At 42.5% G+C, this 25,092-nt stretch overlaps 4 protein-coding genes across 20 annotated transcripts in view; 3 read left to right on the plus strand and 1 right to left on the minus strand.

The window, feature by feature from the left end:
- The window catches only part of ppp1r9a (protein phosphatase 1, regulatory subunit 9A), a 50,506-nt gene extending 40,873 nt beyond the window's left edge, over positions 1–9,633 (plus strand). Inside the window, exons 11-21 of one of the 7 annotated variants that reach the window (XM_086194071.1) lie at positions 596–770; positions 1,596–1,684; positions 2,411–2,549; positions 2,683–2,728; positions 2,996–3,043; positions 3,135–3,183; positions 3,856–3,900; positions 5,303–5,407; positions 6,204–6,227; positions 6,456–6,638; positions 7,027–9,632. In XM_086194071.1, coding sequence (XP_086050197.1) covers positions 596–770; positions 1,596–1,684; positions 2,411–2,549; positions 2,683–2,728; positions 2,996–3,043; positions 3,135–3,183; positions 3,856–3,900; positions 5,303–5,407; positions 6,204–6,227; positions 6,456–6,638; positions 7,027–7,209 — 1,086 coding nt within the window. In that variant the 3' untranslated portion in view covers positions 7,210–9,632. The other 6 variants (XM_086194070.1, XM_086194076.1, XM_086194072.1 and 3 more) reach the window with 6 other exon arrangements.
- A 455-nt stretch (positions 9,634–10,088) lies between these two features.
- asb4 (ankyrin repeat and SOCS box containing 4) lies at positions 10,089–13,825 on the plus strand. The gene is made up of 6 exons (XM_086193250.1): positions 10,089–10,395; positions 10,604–10,903; positions 10,980–11,222; positions 11,297–11,544; positions 11,615–11,728; positions 11,829–13,825. The coding sequence occupies exons 1-6, from the start codon at positions 10,089–10,091 to the stop codon at positions 12,018–12,020; spliced, it is 1,404 nt and encodes a 467-aa protein (XP_086049376.1). The 3' UTR covers positions 12,021–13,825.
- An 892-nt stretch (positions 13,826–14,717) lies between these two features.
- Positions 14,718–24,202, minus strand: pdk4 (pyruvate dehydrogenase kinase, isozyme 4). The gene is made up of 11 exons (XM_086193648.1): positions 23,851–24,202; positions 23,229–23,370; positions 20,664–20,735; positions 19,460–19,644; positions 19,083–19,172; positions 18,779–18,856; positions 17,601–17,677; positions 17,427–17,525; positions 17,034–17,147; positions 16,707–16,820; positions 14,718–16,515 (listed from the first exon to the last, which is right to left on the minus strand). Exons 1-11 carry the CDS (start codon positions 23,966–23,968, stop codon positions 16,378–16,380), a joined length of 1,227 nt encoding a protein of 408 aa, XP_086049774.1. The 5' UTR covers positions 23,969–24,202; the 3' UTR covers positions 14,718–16,377.
- Positions 24,203–24,489: 287 nt separating this feature from the next.
- dync1i1a (dynein cytoplasmic 1 intermediate chain 1a) overlaps positions 24,490–25,092 on the plus strand; it is a 48,106-nt gene continuing 47,503 nt past the window's right edge. For 6 of the 11 annotated variants that reach the window (XM_086193636.1, XM_086193638.1, XM_086193639.1 and 3 more), the window contains exon 1: positions 24,490–24,922. The gene's annotated coding sequence lies outside the window, so the exon portion shown is untranslated. The remainder of the gene's footprint in view (positions 24,923–25,092) is intronic. The other 5 variants (XM_086193641.1, XM_086193642.1, XM_086193643.1 and 2 more) reach the window with 1 other exon arrangement.

Below are 25,092 nucleotides of genomic sequence, written 5' to 3' on the forward strand. Positions count from 1 at the left end.
GCAGTGGCAGCAATAGAAATGGAATGACACCATAATATAGAATCCAAGCCTTTAAATCAGATAGCAGGATTGGGATTCTCCAACTGCAAAGAACATTTTTTTAAATAGGGATGACAAAATAACCAATTGATTTAGATTATCTTACTGTAAAACATGGAGTTAATTTGATTTTTTTCCTGTTAATTGACAGCCCTGTTTTTCTAGTAAAGCCACATTCACACTGCAGGCCATGATGTCCAATTTTGATTAAATGCCTTTTTCTGAATTCTGTGTCTGCTTGTCTACTAATTTTCTCACTCTTTAATGATTGGCTTCAATATGCATGAGGGCTTCGGCATTAGTCGTCCATTTAGGCCCAAAACTGATCTGAGAACATCTAATTCCGTGTGTCTTTCTCCTGGTTAGAAGTTCATGATACGTGTCTGATCGGTGCCACAAAAAAAAAAAATCGGAACTGGGTTTCTTCTCCCTGGAGGTGCAAATGCAGCCATAGAGACTTAAATTCATGTGTTCCTCTTCTTCATCCTTGCATTTTGGTGATTAGTGAGGTGAATGTGTTCAGCTGATGATAGGTTACTTTTCTCTCTCTTTCCAGATTGCAACATTAGAGTCAGAGCTAATGCAGCTGATGAAGCAGAACGGCATCCAGGTCAACAACAACAACAGCAACAGTGCCGAGAGGCTCAGTGCTCAGCAGCAGCAGCAGCAGCAGCAGCAGCAGCAGCAGCAGCAGCACCCCAGTCCCAGCAGGGCTGCAGCACTCGCCAGAGGTCCGTCTCTGACTGTCTGCCAGGATCAAAACTCCACTGTGATTTCGGTTCAAATTTATTTTTCATCCCTTCTTGTAACCCTTCAGGATACTTTTTTAGCTCCTGAACTTTATCAACCTTTCAACCCTGCGATGGGAAATGTGCACATGAATGCTATAACCCTCACGTGCCCTTTGACCTCCAGTCTCAACAAGTGATCAAGTCAAGCAAAGCTGTTTGGCTTCGCTCTCCTCCTGTCTTGTTAAGCTCAGCCGGCTTTATTTCACAGCGACAGTGGCTCCAACCGTCAGAATGAGTGTACGGAGAAGTGCTGGATCTGATTTGTGCAGTGCAGACAGGATAACAGTGTGATTGGATCAGTACTGATGCGAATTATGCAGCATCACAAAGGGGGTGGTGAAGGCAGGAACAAGATACAAACAAGAGCATGTAGGAGGAGAAGACAGAATTAAAACGCTACAGTCTTTTTGTCTCGGCTGACAACGTCTCTGTAGTGTCTAGGAATGAGCAGAAATATTAAAATTGTCTTCCTAATTGATAGTTTTGCTTGATATTCTCTCTGAGTCAATGCTTCTTTTTTTTTGTTTTCAAAAAACCCAGAAGGTATCAACAGGCCAGATGAAGCACTTCTTAATGAGCTTGAAACAAAAGAAAACATGCACAAATGCTTTTTATGAACAAATGCATTATGCAGCAGTGTGTTTTACCCTATTAAGCTAAATCAGCATTATTTCTGTGTGTGTGTGTGTGTGTGTGTGTGTGTGTGTGTGTGTGTGTGTGTGTGTGTGTGTGTGTGTGTGTGCGTGTGTGTGTGCGTTTGTGTAGACCTGAGGGAGGGCTCTCCCCACTCACCCAGCAAAAAGAAGAACTACAGAGGAGCAGGCCGAGACAGCATGAGCTCCACAGAGGGAGAGGTTTGTCTTAAAACACGTGTGCGCGCGCACACACACACACACACACACACACACACACACACACATACACAAATACGCGTGTGCACACACTTATTATAAACATCTGTAAAAATCAACCAGTTGTCTCTTTTTTAATCGAAAAAACGTTCTCGTTAGATTGTTCCCACCTTTAATAAGCCTGTTAGTTTATTTGTGTGTATGTTGTGTGTGTGTGTGTGTGTGTGTGTGTGTGTGTGTGTGTGTGTGTGTGTGTGTGCACGTGCGTCTTTAACCCCTGTCCATTCCTTCTTAATAATTTAATGGATTAATTGCTGTGTGTTGCCCTGCGACACTAATTGCGTCTGTGGCGCTGTCAGAACATATCGCCTCTCCCAGTGTGATAATAACAGCCACGGTGTTTTTCTGGATGAAAGGCTCTTGTCTGGCTAATGCTGTCACTTTTCTCAACTGGAGCAGGAATGAGTTCAGACTGGATAAACAATTTGAGAACTGGATCAGAAAAGCAGGCAGAGAGGCTTTTCCAGGGGAAAAGAGCACGAGGGATTAGAGATGGTGGAAGTATGTCAGGCGACTTGTTTCAGTTTAGCATGCAGTGTTCGGTTTCCCCTCAATTTCACTCTCCTCTCAAAGTCTCAAGTTCAAAGTCTCTCTACAACCCATCCTTACTCTCTCTTTTCTTTTTCTCCATCACTTACCTTCATCTCTCCTCTTTCTGTCTATCGTCAGGTCTCAGAGGGACATGGCAGTCCAGCCCATAGTCGCTCTGGTTCTATTCGTAGTGTGGATGGAGGAGCGGCGGTCCTCAGGGCACCGGGCAGTGCAGAAGGTTCCCCCAGGCGAACGCTACACCCAAGATCCACCTCAGGCAAGATGGGTCTTACACTTGTAACCTGAGCATGACCCTTAAATTCGTCTTCTCTAACTGTTACTACATGGACTAATAGACAATGTCCTGCTGCAGTTGTTCATTTGTTGTTTTCCTGGGTTTGTGATCACAGGTTCTCAGCGTTCTGCCAGCCCTTCTCACAGTCTGCAGGACTCTGGGTAGGACAGCATACAGTGAAACACTCTAATTTTGTTGTACAAAAGTAGTCGAACCCATGCAGCATTGAATAAGAGATCTGACCCAAACTGAATGGGTTCTTCTTTGGTGAAATTGACCCCATAGTTTTCATTTACATAGGAAGAGGAACTAAATCTAGAGATGGGTAGCATGTTTATCCAGTGTTGAGTATTAAGTGCAGATTTGGAAGAGAAAAAAAAGTTTCTTCCAAAACTTTATGCATATAAAAGTATATTTGTTCTGTTCAGATCATCCATCAGGAAAAACAAGGATCCCAGAGCGTCACCTGGAAACAGGTAAATAGTGTTAGTGATGTCTACCCAAAACATGAACAGGTACTAGTGGGCCAGTACACCCATAACTGCTACTGTGGTGTCTCTCTCTCAGCTCCATGGAGCCCACGGCCGACGACAGCCCTGAGAAACTCAAGACCAAGGTACACGAGTGGGACTGTTGAACACTGGAGTTCTGACTACTGACTTTCTCTTTCCACTGAGTTCTGGTCCTGGGATGGTTCTAGTCCCAGCTCAGAGTTCAAATTGCAAACCTTCTAAGAACCGTTAAGCTTTTCACAGCAACACCACTGACCCTGTTTACACTTCGTTTGAAAAGTGGACGCACGAGTGTTGACCATCAAAGCACCTGCAGCGTAAATGTGTCCTGAAGCGTCCCTCACAAAGACGGGACAGGAAATGTGTCCTCACTTCAGGACGTGATGATGGTTTTAGCGATATTAGTTTTTGAAATAAGAAAAATTGGTGCACGACTGTCAGATGGACACATTTGGAGATAAGAGGGATGTGTCTGGCTAAGACATATTTCAGGTGTGAACCAGGTCGTTGTGTCTGTGTCCTTGTTATGCCAACTGAATGGTTCCATCGGCTTCCCATCCCGCCAATTACAGCGATTATTATTTTTTATTTACCTGCGACCTCCTGCATGTTTGTATTTTTTCCAGATGATAATCACAAAGTTCAGCCTGGTCTCTTCTGACACAGATGTTCCGCTTTTTCTGTGGAACCCAAAAAGTTTACAAGCATGTCGGATCTGCTGCATTCTTCAAGTTTAATGTCAGGTTTTGTTGTCTTGTTTCGCCTCTGTTGAACAGACCTCTCTTACATGGCCCCACTTCTTCTCCTATTCATATTACTTGGTATCGTATTCCTTTGTATTTTTTTCTATCATACCTTGATCTACTACTGCACCCAGAAAGGGAAACAGGGTTTAGAGGGAGAGGGATTTAACTGTCACACACGACTGATCGCACTAATGACGGCAATAAAATCAACATAATTGCAAATAAAATATTTAGTTTAGCAAGCGAATGATCTGTTTAAATTGATCGGTCTTAAATTTAAATTATAGGGAAAGGAACAAAAATCTGTCCCTAGTGGAACCATTGATTCGGTCACCTCAAGACAGTGAGATTACTTTAGTTAATACTGATCATGCTTGTGGTCTCGCACGTCATTGGATCATTTTTGATCCTTTGCCAGTTCAGTTCTCTCTCTGCTTGTGCACATTAACAAGATTCATTCCTGCCTTATGGGTTCATATTATTTAGAAATCTATAAATCTGAACGTGTTTGATTAGTCTTGCGCGTGTTGATATTTTGACTTACACGTGAAGACAGCCTTTCATTAAATGCACGCATTCACCTGAAACTCGTAAAAAAAGAAAGATGCCATTGATACTTCATGTAAATGCCTTTTACTCAGACAATCTTTTATCTACATCCGCCATGGAGATAGTATTCAACTTAATGGTTATGATACAACCTACAGCCTAATTTTTTTACTGTGTTAAACTCAACAAGTTCAAAGAGTATTTTGATCAAAGATCCAGATAAACCATCATGATGCGATTCTGGTTCTCCTCCATCTGAGGTCAGTAACCATGTAGCTGTCAATCAAAGTCGGACGGTACACGTTGATTCAAACAGCTGCACTCCCTCTCAGTTGTTGGGAGGTCTCTCCTTCCAGCAGGCCGTCGTACATGACAGACTTGTAATTTAGGTCCAGACCAAGATCTCGCAACCACTTTGCTGCCCCTGATAGTTTGTCTTTTTTCACCACCACCAGACACCTTCGAGAATGTCTAAGAGAGAGAGAATCATTTTTTCAGTTGGAGTTCATCCAGCTACAGCAGCGCTGCCTTATGTCTGTCCACTAATCACAGTTTATGCTATAATGGAAGATCTTAAACATGAGCGATGTGCCCAGTTCAGCCCTCCTGCAGTCTTCCACTGCTGCTAAAATATATTAGTCTACTGATGTACTTTTTATTGATCTATTAATCACTATGGTGTGGGATCAGTAGAAGAATCGTACTGTTCTTGATTCATTCACCCTTCCTGTTTAAGAAACCGACTGAGTAACTCATCCTTGAACAAATTTAAAATATCAGCTTACTAATGCAGCCACTGTGTCACTTTTAATCAATAACACCTCACAGAAGCGTCGATAAAATAAAAGCCGCTCCATCTAATCAACTAAGTTCAGCCTCCCGACCAGTTGGCTCCTCTCGTCTTAGAAGTCTGCTTTGGATCCCTCAGGGACCCAGTTTCAACGACGACGTGAGCGCCAGCAGCAGTAGCTCGGTGGAGATCAGCGGCTTGATGTCGGGACTATCACACAATCTGGCGCTCTCCTCGGATGAGGTACACTACACAACTTTTTACAACTAGAATAGTTTGATATAGGATTGGCAGTAATATGAAATGAAGCATGGAAAAAAATAGCAAATCTCTCCACAAGAATGAACTGTTAAGCCTAAAAATGAAGAAGCTGGAGAAGGGGGGGGAGGGTTAAGTATCGTAACAGTTATAATGAAGCCAAATGTTAATGAAAACATACAGGACACTCATTTTGTCAGCAGAAAATCTGTTGCAACTATTTCAGCCTCACAAGATAATGAAATTTATATATTCATTAAAATTACTTGTGATGTGATTTGATCGAGTTGATGCAGTGGCACTAATTAGTTTTTACGTGGGCAGAATTTTTTTAATATGTATTTTTTTCCATGCGGGTTTATAGTTGTATGTAAAGGTCGTAAGTGTTTAAAAAAAAAAAAAAACAGCTTAACTCGCCCAAGACTCCAAAAACAAATACTTTCCTTTTTTCAGTCACATTCATATTGACTGAAGAAATCATGCGTGTCCATGTTCCCATTTATAATCCTCAAGGTTCTCATGGCAGAACAAAGAACAAGCTAAAAATGAATGCACCGCTTTAGATTCAATGGGCCTCAGTCGTAAATGTTCTTCCCCACGGGAGTAAGCTTCCTGTCTGTAAGACCAGTTTGAAGATTTAAAAAGTCATTTATTGTGTGGCAGCAAACTTCGTAAGATTATTTCATGAATGAGACTGTTAGCTACTGTGAAGGAAGCCATATTGTTGCTCTGCTAACAGCCTAAAGTCTTCCTCTGTTGTCTCCTGTGCTGCCACGTTCAGAGCCTGGATATGATAGATGACGAGGTGAGACCAAGGCTGGCTTTTACTGCCCCGTGTGTGTGTGTGTGTGTGTGTGTGTGTGTGTGTGTGTGTGTGTAGTATCAGTATTTGCATGTGTGTCATTCTCACTCCCCGGTGAAACTGCATGTCCCATCTGAACTCCTCAGTCATCGTGTGGTCTGTCAAGCAGTATTTCCTTTGTCAAATACCGTGCTGGAAATCGTCACCTCATCTCCTTCTTTCTCTGTTCAGATCCTAGACGAGGGAAGGTTGTCAAAGCAGCACCAGTGGCAGAACAGCAGCGTCACAGACTGGACCTCCCAGCAGGTGGCCCGCTGGCTCATGGGCCTCAGTTTAGAACAACATATCCCAGAATTCACTGCCAAAAACATTGATGGAGAACAGCTGCTTATGCTGGATAGCGCTGAGCTAAAGGTACATTACAAACTTATGTTTAAAATACATGCAAACTTGGGATGCCATACCAAAGCGTTCTGCACACATCCAAAAGTTCAGGCCACCTGAAATGGCAGAGAAACATGGGAATGTGTGTGTGATTTATTCATTTCAGCTCATTCTGATTCCATTCTCTAATGTACAAATCAAAATGGTGACCCTGAACTTGCAACACTAACTGAACCCTGGGCTTACCCATTCGTTCCAGCTCTTATACAAACATAGCAACAACTTTATATGAACTATCTGATGTGTTACTGTGAAAAACACATAATTTCAAACCTTTTTGGGGGGGGGGGGCTGTCTGAAGGGCCTCCAAAATCCATTTTTAACAAAAAATTAAGTTACGTACCTACATTTGTTTCAGGCCCTTGGTGTCACGTCTTCCCAGGACCGCTCGCTGATCAAGAAAAAGGTCAAAGACCTTAAAGTTCTGATGGAGAAGGCTAAGAGGAACCGTGAGAAAGTGGAGAAACAGCGGGAGAAGCTACGAAAGCGAGAGCTGGAGCAGCAGCAGAAGGAGGCTCGTAATGAAAGTGCAGCAGAATGAAGCAATTCTTGTCGATGACTCCCTGCTTCACTGTAGCAGCTCACCGAGTAGCATCTCCTGGAACAGAACGCAAGTAGGCCCCACAATGGAATCCTACGGGACGGCTGCTCTGTAGTTCACTAGTTCTCAGTGGTGGAGCTCCACACCCAACTGTTGGAGATCTTTTGAGGTTTTCACCAAGCAAATTAAACCAAAAGAAGCTGTTGGGTAACAGGATGCTGCCCTTTCGTTTGCCTCCTTTTACCTGTTTTTAGCCATTTGAGAAATTACTATTTATTTTGCTGTTTATTGCTGTAAGTTGGGTTTATTTATTCATATCTACACTAAGTCTGTGAAACCTTCATCTCAACCCTCGTCCTCCATCGTCTCCAGAGTGTTTCCCTTCGCAGCACCTTTACATATAACAACCCTGTAAAGTGATATGATGTGCCATTTTAGTAGACTTATGTATACCCTGTTCAGATACACAGATCACTGGAATCTCTAATGCTCTGCCTACGCGGTGCACTACATGAGGCAGTACTCATGTATCACCACTAGGTGTCCCCAATGCTGCTGAAGAGGACAACACTGGGACCCTGCAATAGGAACAAACTGGCTCTCTCAGCAGTTGCAAGAACATTCAAAGTGCAAATACTGTGTACTATTAAAAAAACAACAACTCTGCACTGGCTGAGGTGAACGTGTAAGCACGTTCTCAAAGTGTGAATATTGTACTCATTGGACTGGTTTTAATGGAGACTTCAGGTACAATGTAATCATGACATTTGTAACTGACCAAATCCCGTAACACAAAAACAAACAAACAAACAAACAAAAAAAAGATCAAGTGAAACTTCCTGCTTATATGCATAATGTTGCTTTGCTTGTAACCTGCTTTTCACCTCTTTTTATATCCTCTCTCTATAACAAAGTAATACCCAGCTGCTGCCTTTAGAAATTCTAGAGAAGTAGAATTTTTCTGAAATATATCCGCTTCTGTGTGACTCTCGGACAACACACAGGAAGCGAAATATTTCTTTTTTTTATGTGAGAAAAAAAAAAAAAGAACAGGTCACAATTCACCATGCAAATGACTCTGTAATAATAATATTTAGGAATGCTGCCATAAAAGATGGTTAGACAGATGGACTATCTGATATTTTGGTGTTATACTGGAAAATAGATGCAATGTCATTTTTTCTTATAAATCCAGTTGAGCAAATTATTTTGACTTACTTGTTATATAAAAACCTTTTTTTTTTGGACATACTGTACAGTAGTATGCACTTCTGTTTTATTGTGAAGCTGACTGAGTTCCTGTGTTACTTCTTTATCATTCCCATGAATCATTCTGTAGGTTTACGATAAAATAAAGAGGCAGTGTTGTCACGGTGATAGAGATGAAGGCAGCTTTGGTTATGATTTCCTTTTGTCTCAAAGAGTGGTTGAAGAATAGTGAGAGTTAGAGTTGATACCTCCATGCAATGTCTCAGTAATACAGGTATCATTGTTATTTATTTATTTCTGTATTTAATGAAGCAACTGACAATTGTTGATGACAATGTACACAAAATAAGTATTAACAGCTAATAATGATTTATCCAGAATTGTATGATTACTTCTTTTTTTTGCCAAAACTGTTTATTAAAAGTGATTTACATTCAGATAAAGAACTTTGAAAGAACAACACACACACACACACACACACACACACACACACACACACTTCCCCATTGTGCTTGTGGCTTCCTCTCATGCAGCCTCACTGCTCCTCCAATAAATTGATCATGATGTATAATTACGAAATATTTTTTACCAATTCTGTGAATAATACCCCCCTCCCCCAAAAGAAGCCCCCCAACCCCCAATCTCTTGACTCTTTTGTACATGTAGTAATACACTGAGAGAAACCTGCTGTAAGAATCCTGGAGAAGCCTTGTTTTCTGTTGTGTCAGTGTGTGTGTGTGTGTGCGTGTGTGTGTCAGTGTGTGCGTGTGTGTGTTTTCAAAGGCATCTTTCATTCGCATCCTGAAGGCCTCATTTAACCTCATAGCAAAGGAGGAATAACTGCGAGTGATGCTTTTACTCTTCAGAGTGGGTTTGTTTTCCTTTATCATAACCTCTGTTTGAGAATCCTCAGACATTTGACAGGGCAGTCGCCTGACACACTGATAAAAATGGGCAGTCGCTGGTTTATTTCCTTTTTTTCCACATATTTGAATGGCAATTTACTCTGAACTCCAGTGTCTCTTACAATATATGATGGTTACTTTTTTGTCTTTATTATGAAATCAAACAGAAGAGCATCAAAAAAAACTTTTTTAAAAGTTAGACTCGTGAATCCCAAAACTTTAACATTTTCACAAACCAGATTTTCTTGTTCATTAATCGAAGCTGAGTCTCCTGGATTGGATTTAAGGAAGGTGGAAGATACATCTTTACTGGCCTTCAAGCATACATTTTATATTTGTGAGTAACATTTAGGGTTCACAAACATAACTTGTGGATTTGTAGAGTAATTTTTTTCATCTCAAATCAGCATTTTGATTGCACAATAAAGATAAAAAGTCTCAGTCTGTATATCTCCCGGTTTTGATCTGCTGGCTGTGCTACAGGAGTTTACATTTTTTAAATCCCAGATGTGTTCAGAAACCTGTGCCCATGTCGTGTACAAAAGACCTGTTATTTTTATCACGTGACTTCATGGTCTCGGTCTCTGGCGGCCCACAGAGCTCAGGCCCCCAGTCCCTCCCTCTCCTGTCTATTTATATTCTTTCACTACAGCTAATACTCCCCTCCTTTCACTTGTTTCCCGGCTTCTTTTCCTTCATTTTAATCTTTCTACCTCACAAATCTCCACACCAAGGTCGGGACTATGGAGGCCCTTCAGTGTGGGTATGCTTGAGTCCTTCGTCACCATTATTTGTGCCTTCATTTCCACTCTCCTCCATGTTGTGTGGAGAGCGTTAGCGTCTGAGCCAGCTGATTTAGCAGCGCCATATGTGGAGCGAGGCCCTGCTCTTCTCATGGAGGGGATGAGCCGCAGACAACTGGCTCTCAAACAGCTGAAGCAACAGTACCTTGAGGCCCTGATGGTCAACAACGCCCAGGAGGTCCTCCGTATTCTTCACACCGGCAAAGTCGACATTGATGCTGTGCTGGAGGTGGAGGACCCGAGCATGGTCCTGGCCTCATACAAGCAGGGTAGGAGACTGCAGGATGAGACCTCATGATTGAATTAGTGATTGTGTTTGGACTGAATAAATTCTGTGGTTTATTCACTAGGTGGTGCTAGACATACATGGAAAGTAACTGCTGTTGTCAGACTCCTGTCTTGTAGTAATGCAAAATTCTTTGCTGATCAAAATGGGATGTTTAAAGGATTGTAAAAAACAATTGGTGTTTCTTTTAGGTTACTGGCTGCCAGGCTACAAACTGGAGAAGTCCTGGGCGATGGGTATCCACGTGTGTGTCATGTACAATGCTGTGGAAACAGCCCTGGTGCTCCTTCAGGAGGGTGCAGCCATCAACCGTATGCCCAATGGGAAGACGCCTCTACACGTGGCTTGCGAGGTCTCCAACAGTGATTGTGTTGCCTTACTTTTAGCCAACGGGGCAAAGGTCAATAGCGTGTCGCTGAGCGGACACGCACCGCTGCACTACTGCATCACCAGAGAGTCGGTGGACTGTGCCAAGCAGCTCATCCTTAAAGGTCAGCAAGCAATGAATGAGTCCATGACTTTAAATGCTACAAGAACATTTCAATATTTTTTTTCTTTTTCTTGGAGGTGCAAAGTTGGACATGGCCAGCGACAACAATGAAGAGGACACACCGTTACACACGGCTGCCAGATTCGGCGTTCCAGAGCTGGTGGCTCTGTATTTGGCTCACGGAGCATCTGTGGATGCAGTCAACTCTGCTCAGGAGACGCCCCTGATGACTGCAGCTTTCTGGGCGTTTGACCCTAAAGATCAAACCTACAACCAAGACCACCATTTAGTCTGTCGCCTCCTGCTGGACCACAAAGCAGGTGATACACCTTTTACATGAACTGTACATTCATGTTGCTGTGTATCATGAAGGACGAATCCTCATCTGTTGCAGATCCAAACCTCCAAGAAGACGACCATAAATCAGCCCTGCACAGGGCTGCCTGGAACTGCGATCACGTCCTGATGGAGATGCTGCTGGAGGCCGGAGCCGACACGAGAGCCATGGACATCAACGGCTGCGCCCCCATTCAGTATCTCCTCAAGGTGACTGATGTGAGGCACTTTGCCATACCTGAACTCTGCTATCAGCTGCTGCTCAACCACAAGGCTGCAAGGATCTACCCACCCCAGTTCCACAAGGTACAGAGATCCAGAATCTGTGTTTTAAGACTGTGAATCGCTTGTGTTGTAACACGCCACTTTGCTACAGGTGCTGCAGTCCTGCCATGAGCACCCCAGAGTTGTAGAAATCATGGTCAACTCCTATGAAGGTTTGAAGCCCACAAGGAAGTGGAGAGCTGCCATTCCTGACGACTGCTACGAGGTAGTACCAGGATGTAGAATCATGAAGTCGATTCAAGCTTACAATCAGGAAAACAAACTCATGTTGCTTCAATATCTTCCGTTTCTCTTTGCCTCTTCAGCGACATCGGGAATTCTATGACTCTTTGTTCGCCGTCTGCACCAACACCCCGCGCAGCTTGCTTCACCTGGCCAGGTGTGCCATCAGAGCCTGCCTGCCCGGGGATTCCTGCTACAGAGGCGTGGACCAGCTCCCGCTGCCCTCAACTATTAAGGAATATCTGTTACTTAAACCTGAGGGGATACTTTACTGACCAGCAGCATATGGGACAATTCTCTGAGTCACCTGATGACTTCCCCAGGAACATTCACTGCATCTCTGCAGATGTGGAAATGGAGACAGCTGTTGTAACTAAGGGCCTTTTTACACTTTTACCATGCACCAAGTTCCAGCAGGCTTTGGGTTGGAATGTGCTCACACTTGGATGTACAAATATCTTGAATAACATCGCCAAAGGACAAGGAAAAATAAAGAAACTACACGCAAGCCTGCTAACTTAGCTTGAGTAAAGCCTATCGCATGACTTATGAAACTGCTTTCTCTCCCTAGGGGAAAAAAATAGGTGGAAAAAAGGCTAATTATCAACAATAATCATCTATTGTGGTTGGGTAATTGTCTGCTAAGCCATGTGGAACCACAAGCTTGTCTTCGTCCATTGTCATTTTTGTACTTTTGATGTGCTTTACCCTCCACAAAGGCCCTATTTTAATGTTTTGAGTCATTTGTGGCTACTAAAATGCCACTTCAGAGTTCTGATCAACCTGGCAAGTGGCCTCGCTGCTCAAGCTCTAATGATTCGTTACTGTTTGCAGAACAAACACTTGACTCCTCACTGAGTGCTTGTTTTTTCAAAAGACTGCACATTAACAGTCAACCAACATCATAGTAAAAGAGTTAACTTGATACTAACTGCTTCCACTTCTGGCGTTTCAAGGGTGCGTTCACGTGAAAACACACTGGATTCTGGCAGAGGAGAAAGGCGGAGCACGACCCGAGTCACTCATCCCGGTCACATCAGCACGCTATGACTGTGTGTCTCCGTCCATGTTATTTGCGTGTCAAGTTTACTTGACTGCAGAGGGAAGAACTCAGTAGAACAACTCAGAACTCAACTCGAGGTCGGCGGTGGCGAAAAGGGCTTTGCTGAGCTTTTTGTTTGTGTTGGCGTAGACGTCAAAGAAGTGAAAACTGAACTGGCTACAGCTCAGCTTTCCACAATGAGGGCTAAATTAGAATGGGAGAAAGGAAATGTTCATTTCCTCACTGTGTTTTCCTTCGTGTACAGACTTGACAGTATATGTGGTGTGTGTTGTTCCATAGAATCCATATTTTACCTTTTTACACAAATAATCACATAGATTAGAGGCTTCAGCAAATATCTGTGTGAGAGTGGCTGGATTCTATTAAGATTATTGTTGCATAAGATTGCTGGCAGAATTTTTTTTCTAGTAAAACTTTACCCAAAATGTATTTTGTACTCATAAATATGTTTCGAGTTCACAAAGATGTTGTTTCCACAGAATGCAAAGTCAGCCACATATATTTAACCGCAAGCTAACTGTAACTGAGTGCTAACAACAACGACGGGAACAGACCAGAAGAGAAGGGTTGTAGTTTGTTTTTTAACTCAAATCAAAGTGCTCGTGGATTACTGAGCGCGCACCCCTTCAAGGCCGGTGACCTGAAATGAACCCTACACCAGAGTTTATGTCTTATTGCTGCATCCTACTTACACAAGACCACAGATGTTTCTGCTGTAGACCAATTCTTTGCATTTCGACAGACATTTCTTGTGTGTGTTTTAACGAAGAGCCTAAAACATTCGGCGAGCTCCAGTGTACCTATCATCTCCGCTGATGAAACACTCTGTGAATGACTGAAGGCTCGAGCCTTGCTCTCGTCGCCTAAAATAAACCTCAGTGAGAAGGAGATACCATTGTTACTGTAGATTGCACATGATAATGAAACCACAGTGTAGATAAGTGAATGAGACTGTCTCATTGCCCCAGTGTGTTACATAATGCTGTGTTTTGCCCGGATGAACTGAGAAACACAACTGAGAGAGACAGAAAAGTAGCAAACCAGGGCAGGTCACGACGTGTGGGCACACTAATGAAGGGCCCAACCACAGCAGCACAGCCTGCGCTGAGTCCCACGTTGGTATCTGGCCATGAAAAGCTGCTGGACTGTGTCTGCTGCAGTGACAGAAGAACAAAGCAACGCTTCCTAAAACAGGCTGTGGAGGGCGGGGGCAAACTTCCAGAGACGTTAGGGGAAACAATGGAGTTGTTTACTGACTCACTACAGATGACTTTACACAGATTATTACACTGCACATTGCTGCAGCCGAGCATGTGTGCTAAGAATGAAAGAATTTAGTCATGTTTGGTATTATTATTATTTTTTGCTTCCCACAACCATAATTATTACAAAGTGCAGACCCTTTTAGACCCGACTTTGGCAGTAAACAACAACCGCCTGGGTACACTTTCCAATTACGCACTTTATTCACGATACTAGAGTTTGTTTCTTACCTTTACACTTCTTGAAGTCATTCTCAGGGTATAATTGTATAAATCAGTGACTTAATGCTTTAAATGTTACGGCTGATTCTCAGGCTGCTGCATTCAACTGTTTCTGTGTTTGTTGTAAAACTACAAACATTGTAAGAGTCATTGTAATTTATTTCATAATCACATTATATTTTCTAACGAGCTTCATCGTCTCCTGATGACGAAATACGTAACATGCTGCCATCACAGGATAATAATCTAAAAAAAAAAAAAGGCTATTTCCTAATGAAAAAAATAGTCTTTTGTTACCTTTGTAAAAAACAAAAACAAAAAAAACCCAGAAAATAAAATTCTGATGACAAATCTTCTTTTGGACTGGGAAATACTGAAGCAGGACAAAGGAAGTACATCAACACACGGAGAAGTAACGTACAGTGAGGTGAAATGAGATTTTTATTTTTAACATTCAATGGTCCACATTACTACAGTAACACTGGAGAGTGACGTTATTACAGGAATACTCGATAGTTTTGTTCAGACTGTTACAATCCTAATGCTGATTTGAATACAATAACATGTTACTAGACCTGAACAAGGCAACGGCCGATGGTGTTTGGGAGGGAGACACAACGGGATGTTTTAAAGATAATCTAAATATCTTTTTTTTGTTAATTCAGCTCGCGTACGGCTTTAACTCTTTCACAATATGTTAGCGTACAGGTTGAACAGGAAGCATAGGTGCAGTTCATGTGTCATTACCAACATTTGAGTGAAATTATTCAATTACAACCAGAATGTAAAGTTACAACGTGCTGAAAACTTTGCGGGGGAAAAAAAAAAAAAAGGTCAAAAAAATGTATGATTTGATTCCCCTTTCACAGAGTTCTGTGGATGTACTTCGTTTGTTGAAACTAAACCAACAACCCCTAAATCACCACACCAGCAAACGTACGAATTAACTCCAAATGTATTGCAGTCGTGAGTTTGAACAGTATCGCCTCTGTCAAAGAGCGCATCTCGATTTTACTTCTGGAAATTCATATCTATCAACATAAACTCTCTCATACTCACAACAACCAAAGCTTCAAAACCTTCAATAAGGCACCAGGTCAGGGGGCAGAATCCTCTATTTTCAGGATTTACATCTAATTCAAAAAGCTAAACTTATTCTAGAAATACTGAGTTAACAAAATAACTTCAATCAACACTTTCTAACGAGCAGTTTTTATTTTGTTCCTGTTATTTGGGAGCCGCAGCAGCTGAGCTGAGAGGAGCAAGCGCAGTTCTGGACGAGCTGGCGCTCTCGGGTGGTGATGGAGATCCAAAACAGAACATCAGACTTTTATGTTTTAATATAATGATGGAGGCTTGAATTTGGTCTTCAGTCACACCCAAACAAAAACATCCAGGAAAGGTTTACGTTTCTTTCCTAGCATGGACATTCATGTAATTATCATGAATCAGGGATGTTGTTTTATTTGGGTTAATTCTTTTTTCTGTATTTTTTTTTTAAACTTTTTTTTTCCCTTTAAAATAACTTGATAAGAAATAAAATGGTGGGTAGAGCGGTTAGGTGATGTTAAAGTTGCTCGTTATCTGCTACATGTGTAAATAGCTAATGCTAACGAACTCATGTCAATCTCGATATAATTTAGTTGTTTTTGCTGCAAAAAAATGATAATTTTAAAACAAGTCAGGAGATTCTGGTTTAAAATCCTATCTAACACATTATTCCTTACCAAACCATCTTGCTCATTTGAGAAAAATGTGCCTCTTTTAATACAAGCGGTGGATTTAAAACAACAACAAAAACATCAACACAAGCAGCTAGAACATGTTATCACGGCGAGACAGCTACAAAAAATGAGTGTGACACACGGAGATGAATACTGCTGCCGTCAGCAGCCTGCTCTGGTCTCCATGAGGTGAAACCTGCTGAGGTTTGCTGGGTCAAAGATGTCTCCTGGGTTTGAGAATCCAGAATCCAACAATCCAGGTTCCGTCTCAGTCTTACAGTACAAGTTCATCCATTTCCTCAGATATGGACCTTCTTCCTCACCCTTCCCCCTGACACACACACACTCCTTCAGTCCAGCATCAGTGAGTCCTCTTGCCCAGTTTCTTTGGGTCCTTGCTGGGCATGCACCAGTCATCAGCCTCTGAGCTGGACTGGTAATGCCGGAGGGCCGACTTGTTGAACACAGGAAGTCTCTCCACCGACTCTGAGGACAGCGCCTGTAAATCGGTGCAGATGGGAACTAATGAGTCCAGATCCTGTGATGACCCCAACGCATAAGTCACATGTAGGTCATCTGTGTACAATTGTGTGGTGTCTCTGTTACATAATTACACCACTCAATGAACTCAGTGTGAACTTTGAACGAATTTGGCGGCTGTGTTTATTTTTGAGGTGATGCTGTTGTCACCTTCAAGTAGATGACAGCTGAGGTGCCATAGCCCTCCATGGAGTAGAGCTGTAGGTCGCCCTGGAAATACTTGGCATAGAGACGGGAGATGGGGAGCCCGTAGCCAAAACCAGCCTGAAGGACAAATAACAGCTCGGGTATCTTACAGATGAAACAGCTCTGCAGCTTGTCCCGTGGTTACAGTTTAATCTGGTGAAAACACACTCAGGAACTAATGTGTTATAGTTTATTTTTAACCTTAGCAAAGTGAGATTCAAATGTATCCTAGATTTAAAATTTATATTATCTTTTAAATAAACGTGTGAAAGAGCAGGGGGATGGTCTCACCAGAGGAGCGTTACGCGAGTTGTCCACATGAACAGGACTGGGAGCGGTGGAGTACATGTAGCTGAACAGACGCTCGATCTTCCTCAGAGGGACTCCTCCTCCTTTATCAGACATCTATAAATAAAGGAGAAGTACGTTAAAGGTTCCTCTTGTTCTGCCAGCCGGCTCACGTCCAGTCAACTAATCACCATTTGCCATTTGAGAGGAATCCAAACGATGTCAGGCTCTTGGATTCAGGTCATCAGGGTTCAGTGTTGTTTTTAGGTTACAGTTGGGTTTATCCCAGTAAAGCATTTCCACATGCTCCAACAAACAGTAGAAAGCACAACAACATGTGCTTTTAGTTCTTCTCCAATCCCTCGTGAGTTGATATTGCTCTCGGTCCCCATCTACCTTGATGGTGAGGTCCTCGGTGCCCAGGGAAACTCGCACTTTGATTGGAGGCAATGCCGGGCTGGACTCATGGGTCTCTACGGTGGCTCTCATGGCGTTCTGACAACAAACATGCAAAGGGTGTTACACAAGGATAGATTCATGTTTGGATGTCAATTGTGCTGGTTGCCGTACCTTGAAGAGCTCGAACAGCATGTGGTAGAGGTGGGAAGGAACATAGACGATGTGGAGGGGCTGGTTGGGGTTTTTGGCTGTGAAATATTCATAATAATGATTAAAAAACATAACATGTAAATATATCTAAGCTGTTAAGTCTCAGGGCATGTGAGCTGGCAGAAACCGGTGAGTCGTGGATCCAGACCTATTACAGAACCTAACAGGCATTTTAAGACCTATTTCGTTTAGTCCATTTAAATTTAACTCTGCTCCGTTTACTCTTTTGGTTGGATTCATTTGAGCAGGTGTGAACACAGCAAATACGGATAGAAACAACCGGACCGAGACATCCTTTGAGAGGTAGTCTCGGTCCGGTTACAAATGAGCTCTGGATAGGTTTGTATGTGCCGTGAACACGATCCAACCTCAATGCGATCCAATTGCAGGATGCAAAGTGCATTTTTGGATCAAACAGGCCACCATAGCGGCTGTCTGGCCTAAAACCGCCGTAACTCAGCCTGAGACAAAATCCCAGACTTCAGCATCAGCAAGAAAACCTCATTTCTATTCCCTTGAGAATGTTCTGCCTATAAAAAGTTTACAGCTAAAGTACTCCATTCCTAAGCAGTCCGAGTTTGTCAGGTGCTTCTGTACGAATTGGAGACGTAATGTCCTGAATGTCACTCTGACTAATCTGCCCCAAAACTTGTTGGAGTCTTCCTGGGTTCATACTACACCCCTCCACCACCCTCACCCTCCGCAAAGTTTGGTAAAAACTGGCCTCTGAATTTTTGTATAACAGACACCACCGAATCAACATGGACTCTTTAGTGGAAGTAAAAATACCTATTACTATTGAATATTCCATATTCCATGATGCATATATCAATCTTTTCTCCAAAGTATTAATGTTAGTACTAGTAATAGGTATGAGAATAATACTGCTGTCAAATTCTCTGTGTGTACGTCCTTGTAAGAGGTTCAACAGACTCGTATATCACTTTATACAACAGCCTTCATGTCACGATCCCTGTCTTGTGTATCCTGTTTTACTTTGTAGTCATTTCCTGTTTTATTTTGTAGTCGTGTCCTGTCTTCCTGACTTCCCTCCTGTGATTACCTCATGTGTCTCACCTGGGTGATTACACCACCTGTGAAAATATAGATGGAAATATTGTGTGTTTTGTCACGCTTACAGTTGACTTCCGTGATCTCCATATCAGGTGAGGTCAGGTAATACTGCTCACACAGCATCTTCGACGTCTCATACGCATCTACGCAACAAAAACAGGCCAGAAGGGAAAAAAATAACAGCAGATGTTTCCTATGATATTAAAACAGTTTATTCAGCATTCAGAGGCAACTTTATCACAGCTGTAAAAGTCACATTTACATAAAAACGCAAATGTGATATTGAGTTTAGCCAAGGACAAACAGTTTATGGAATCGGTGTGTGCGTGTATGTGTGTACACATGTAAAGCAGTACAAGGATTAATTACCTTTTACTACCTCCACCACGTCACAGGTGGGATCAATGCTGCCAATGTGTTTGGGATGGGCCGGGTTCACGCTGCCGTCAAAGATTAACGCTGAAGAACACAACGATCCAAAAAAACAAAACAAAAAACAACAACTCAAGAACACACGCTGGCAAAGAGATGATGACATACATGTGGAACACTTTCAGCCATTCAGTAAAGCATTAACCACATTTCTGCACACAACGTGTTTGTAGCTTAAGTGCAGTAACGGTGCGGTGCAACCACCAAAGCCGCCTGGGTGTTGACACCCCTGAGTCTCGTGTCACGGCAGCAGTGAGCAAGTGCAAGCAACTGTGTGGATCAACTCACTGATAATCACCGAGTGCTATACTGACTGTGCTGGTTCATGAGCATGCGTGTGGAGATGCGGCTCATGTAGAAGCGGTCCAGAAAGTACTGGACGTTCTGGTTGGTTACGGGGTCCACGCCGAAGGCCTCCTTGTACTCCACCACACCCTGAGCCATGGTGGGCACCACATTGTTGTGTCGATTGCGGATGTTGACTAGAGTCTTCGTAAAACTGCGGGCAAAAGACATGATGGAGGTATTTGAGGGAGGTTACAAGGTGATGTTTGTTATGATATCGGCATGTACGCTACATGTGCAGTAGCAACACAGCACACAAGGGGGCAGAAATATGATTTACACAGCTACAGTGTCCAATAAGTGCCAATCGGAAAACACAACAAGCTGCAAATCAATTTAACAGAAGAGGGGGAAAACAAGTGGAAATCACAAAGCAGAAAACATCATTTAGGACAAGCTAAAATCATAGCTTGCTCCCTTTATTTCAGTAAATAAGGGAAGCAGAATATTTGAATTTCAAAGGAACATTTGGCATGATTTAATATTTGCATGTAACATTTTCTTCCAAGTAGTTTTCCCCTGTTATTTGTATCATTGTAATGCTGGTTTTTGATACGGACGATCTGTGGTGATTACAGTTAGCTATCTTTATCTTTATCTTTGTTTTGCTACTTTACACAGATGGACTTTTAAGTCTTTTCTTGTTGTTGTTTTGTTTTTCTACCTACCCAGGAACAACAGATGAGAATTAGCTGTGCACACAACATAATACGCACATATAAGTCAACATCTATGGTCGCCTGTTTAAGTCTAAAGATTACTTCAAAGTGGAAGAGTGAAATTAAATTTGCAGCGCTACAATATTATGCCTCTAATTTGATATTTGAAAGCAGGGAAACCAGTTCATTTTTATTTGATATGACGTCCACACCCAAGTAGCAAACACTGGAAGAGGTGCTGAATAACGCAAAAATGGCTGATGATTGCGTGATGTCTTTGAACAGTTCGTCTTTCAGGTGTTGGACGGCACAGAAATGACTGAATGGAGCTTTTTGGAGGAACGCTGTCATTTATCTTCCTCTTCACTTATCTCACAAGGTATGTGTACATGAGAAATGTAACCACAGATGTTTCCCACAGTAGGCGTTTGGTTTGGAATCATGACAACAGGCAAATAAACACTGGATGACTGGATCAGAAGTGGCAACAGGTGTGTGTCTGTAAATGACTTACTTTGTCAGGACGTCTTTATCATCTGGGACTTTTTCTAAAAACTCTATGAGCTCCAACAAACTCTGTGAATACCTGAGGGGGAAAATGCGAAGATCTGAAGTCAACCATAAAGATTAAACATGATAAAAAAAAAACCCAAAACCATGTGGTTCTTGATTATGTGAAGCTTCACGGGAAAGACTTCAGAGTTACATCCAGTCGCTGATGGATCCATGCAAGATGTCTTGTCTTTGGATTAAAAGCTGCTTGTCTTTGCCACTGCTGTGGAAAAGACTGTTTATTTAGGCCAGTGTATGAGGAAGACTTTAACATTGAGTCCCACACACAAACTCTCACTCTGTTACTAGAGAAAGTAGGTGAAAGGTGAACAGTACTGTAGCAATGAGTTGTGCGACCAGGGCTTGTCCCTCAACTGACCTTCACTCCTCTATTTTAGATGAAAGCTTGTCACGCACATAGAACTAGAAATACACCGGTATGTGCACAAGACTTCTGGGAAATATCCAGGCGGGACCTCCACATCAACTATAGTAGCAAGTTCTTAATGCTTTTACAGCAAAACTTGCTGCTTAGAGGGAAGTGGCTAAATGGTGGTGGGTGGGGGGTGGGTGATGACCTGATGTCTTCACGTGACTTGTGTGGAAGAACTTAAACTACAATAATGACAAAACTCGTCAGCACAGAAGAGTAAAATCTGAGTGGAACGAGTCACAGCAGCAGCAAACAAGTAAAATCCCACAGAAAAGGGAAAACTGGTTCGACTTTATCAGACTGAATGAAATGACCGAGAGCTTCCCTGCGACTCCCGTGTGTTATTAGCATGTTAGCTTAGAAATAATCCTTTGGATGAAAGATGGCAGTGAATAAAAAAAACAAAACAAAGATCAAAACTATTGGCTTAATACTTGAGGGACCGTGAATATTTGTTGGCATCCCTCTAATAGCTGTCAGTATGTTTCAATAAAGAATCATGTGATGGTGCTCGAGTGGGAGGTAGGATCATCTGAGGTCGGGTACAAATTTGAACTGTCTGTACCGATACCAGCTTTTAAGAGTTCTTTATCTGGACCCAAACGTTCTTTTTTGGTACCTTACCTACTCTGTGATAGCATAAATATAATTTCAGTTGTAACTAAAAAAAAAAAAAAGAAAAAAGAAAAAAGTGATGTTAACATTAGCAAATCAAGTCGCTTACAGTTTTCTGAGATATTCGGGTCGGTACCCTAATAAGTGCCCTGATCTGCTGTACTGTGATCAGAAAAGTGTGAGATTTTTATGGTAAGATAATTGTTTAACAATGCATAATTTCAAATAATTATTAACACTATCAGTCACATTTAAAAGGAAATAAAAAGGAGAATGTACCACAGTACCCTGTTACACCAGTCAGGTGCTGCGCTCCTAGCTGGGATCTGTGGACGACCACATTTATGCCAATCTATTAGGTAGAGTTCTATCAAAGCATGTGTAGCAGCTGGTGGTGATAGAGGAGAAGTCAGTGGATCACAAAGGATACTAGAACACATCCTCTGGCTACATGGAACACAATAAATCTAAAAGCAATGCATCCACCTCTCGAAAGGTTGTTTAACTCTGAAACACAAAGCTTATGGTGGCACGAAAGGAAAGAAAAGCCAGGCGTTCACGGAAGAATTCGCCCTCAGGTATTCATGCAGGGATTCACCGTCAGGTGCACTGGGAGGGATTCACCTTTGGGATGTCGAATAAGTGCAACTCATTATACGGTCCAGTGGATAGTTGTGATATTTCAGGCTAAAAAGCAGAGCAGGAAGACGAGGGGTTGAACCCCTATCACTGAGTTTACAGCTTTCCATGTCCTCCATAGTGTACACAGTGTACCTTGGGATGGGTGTGTCCAGATTCTTACATGCAGGCATAAACTTAGCTGTCTGAGGGGCTGTGAGCTTTGTCAACAAGACTGCAGGTGGTGTAAAGCACGGAGCAGCACGCGTGCTTCCTTCTGCACTTTTACGACAGATAAAAATCAACCGTGCAACACTATGAGCTGTGAAGCTTTCTTATTTAAATATATCGGAACCAGGGACACTGAGTTTAGAGGGTCTTATCTAATCCAAACACTGATGGTGAGGCACATTCCCAGCTCAATAGCTGCTAGCTCATGGGTGCACTGAGGGCATCTGACAGGCAATGTTTTCATCAGGTCATACAGCAGGTTTAAAGAAATAAAGAGAGCCAAATGCATACAGAGGACAAATATCTATATCTGCTATAACAATGGAATAACCAGATATGTGTTGAATGAAGGGAAGATGCCTGGATGAAAGAGAATCTCTGTGTTTTTGCAAGAGGAACTTGAAATATTTTTATATAGGATTTTTGCACATCATCTTTATGACTGAGAGTGAATCGCTGGATAAAAAGGGTGGCGAGAACCCTAACCATTAATGACAGCAGACACTAGCTACAGCGCTGCTGCAGAGATCTGCAGGGCGACTCATCAGAGGACTATTACTGTTCCTAGAGTTTAATCTGGACCAACAGTTGTTATGTAAAGAGAGCTGCGGTGCGGTCTAGAGACCCTACCAGCTGGTGAGGAGCTTAAGAGAAGGAGTGCCGAGGAGCTTGTCAGGGAGAAAATCAATTTCTTTCATGATGTTAGCCAGTCTGACAGGAAGCTCCTGTCGCAGAAACACAAAGGAGGTCTTCTCGCATGCATTGGCCGAGCCTGCAGTCACATGGGGGAACAAAAATCACTGAGCAAGCATCCAACTTTGACCCCATTCTGTTAGAAGATAAAAACAATTTTGCTCTCTGTCCTAAACATTAACAAATGGCATTTGACAAGGGTTGTTTCTGGGTGATCTAAAGCGGAAGCTATTGTGCAAAAGCAAGAGAAAAAATCTCAACATTTTTGACTTGACTATTTTGATGCTGCGGCTGATCAAAACACAAATTCATCCTCTATTGGTGGTTGCATGTTTCAACAGTGTGCATGACGTAAAATACTGCGGTGACCCTCAAAGTGATGGTCTTGCTTTTCAAGTACATCTGCACTTGCATTAACATCTACGCATGTGAATTTTCCAGGTATTAGCAGCAAATATCTGTCAGTGACCTAGTTATTGCTGTCACCACTGCTACATGTGATTGAGGGGAAAGTATGAAGTAACATACGCTGACCACCAATTACACTGGAAAGACTTACCAAAGTCAATGAATTGCTTCATGGACAGAGGTGAAGGGGAAAACTTGGAAAACCTCTCCACTTGTTTTGGAATTCCCGCTACTGAGCTGTTTTTCAGCAAAAATAGGGCGAACTTCATTTTTCCTCTCTCCTCTGCAGTGTACCAATGACAAGCTGTCCTTTCTTTCTTCGCCGCGCTCCAGTTTGGAGATTTTGAGCGTAATTCAAGAATTCATAATTCTCATTTTCAAAGGATGGTTATCAGTCTTCTATCATTGTTTTGCTCCAGCAGCAGCAGTGGCTTCCTTGCATCTTGGAAGGTTTTGTCCTCCAAAATGACCTGTTTGTATTGCAGTTGGGCGGGGAGGACAATAGATTGACGTCAAAGTCAGCCAATGAGCATCAAGATGTCTTGATTCTGGGCGGGTCGGAGTCTTCTTACGTCGTTGTTGACTTCTGAAAACTTTGCTGTCTGCGGTGAATGTAATGTTACAGCAGCCCCCAGCGATTGACTGCCCAAACTACCCATTTATTTAACGCTTTGGACAGGCCGCAAACGGAGTATAATGATGAGCTTCACACATTTATTTCCTATAAAAACAGTCAACGACCGCATTACCTGATAAATTAATGCGCAGCCGCAAACTGACGCGTTAGACGCCATCTTTGCTGACTGAAATCAATCCAAAAACGGTTTCTTGCAATCCCAGCAACACTCATTTGTTCACTCATAGTTAAACCAACGCACCTCTACAAATGTCCAGAAGATGGTGGTGTTGCAAAAGCCACGAAAAACCTTGAAGCGGGAGGTGGGATTTCCTCTCCTCCGTCTCAGCATCCTCCTCCCAAGGATGCATCGGCGTGCTTAGCACCTGCTTAACGTCATTTTCGCCTGCTCAGCTACTGAAATGCCCTTTGCCAACTGTCATCAGTAGCCTCAAGAAAAAGGTTCAAATGACCTCTCCCATGTTACCTGACAGGCCTCGGTTAAATGTGATTTAGCTGGATAGAGGATGTGTTGATGTATTTCGGGGCGCAGCAGTGAGACAGCATCTTTGCCGGTGACACATCATTATCAGCACAAGCGGACAAGGTAACAGTACACTACACGGATATTTGTGGTTGGACATGAATTAGAATTCTTGCTTTTCGATACACTTGTTTGCCATTATAGCAAAGCCTGTTTGAGGTGCATATTAATGCTGTCAGACCTGAAATTAGCTAGCTGCGATTGCTTTTATGTCCTAGCACGACCTAACGAGC

The sequence above is a fragment of the Aulostomus chinensis genome, chromosome 22, assembly GCF_037954235.1.
Source record: "Aulostomus chinensis isolate RoL2024-O1b breed Wild chromosome 22, RoL_Achi_v1.0, whole genome shotgun sequence".
NCBI lineage: Eukaryota > Metazoa > Chordata > Actinopteri > Syngnathiformes > Aulostomidae > Aulostomus > Aulostomus chinensis.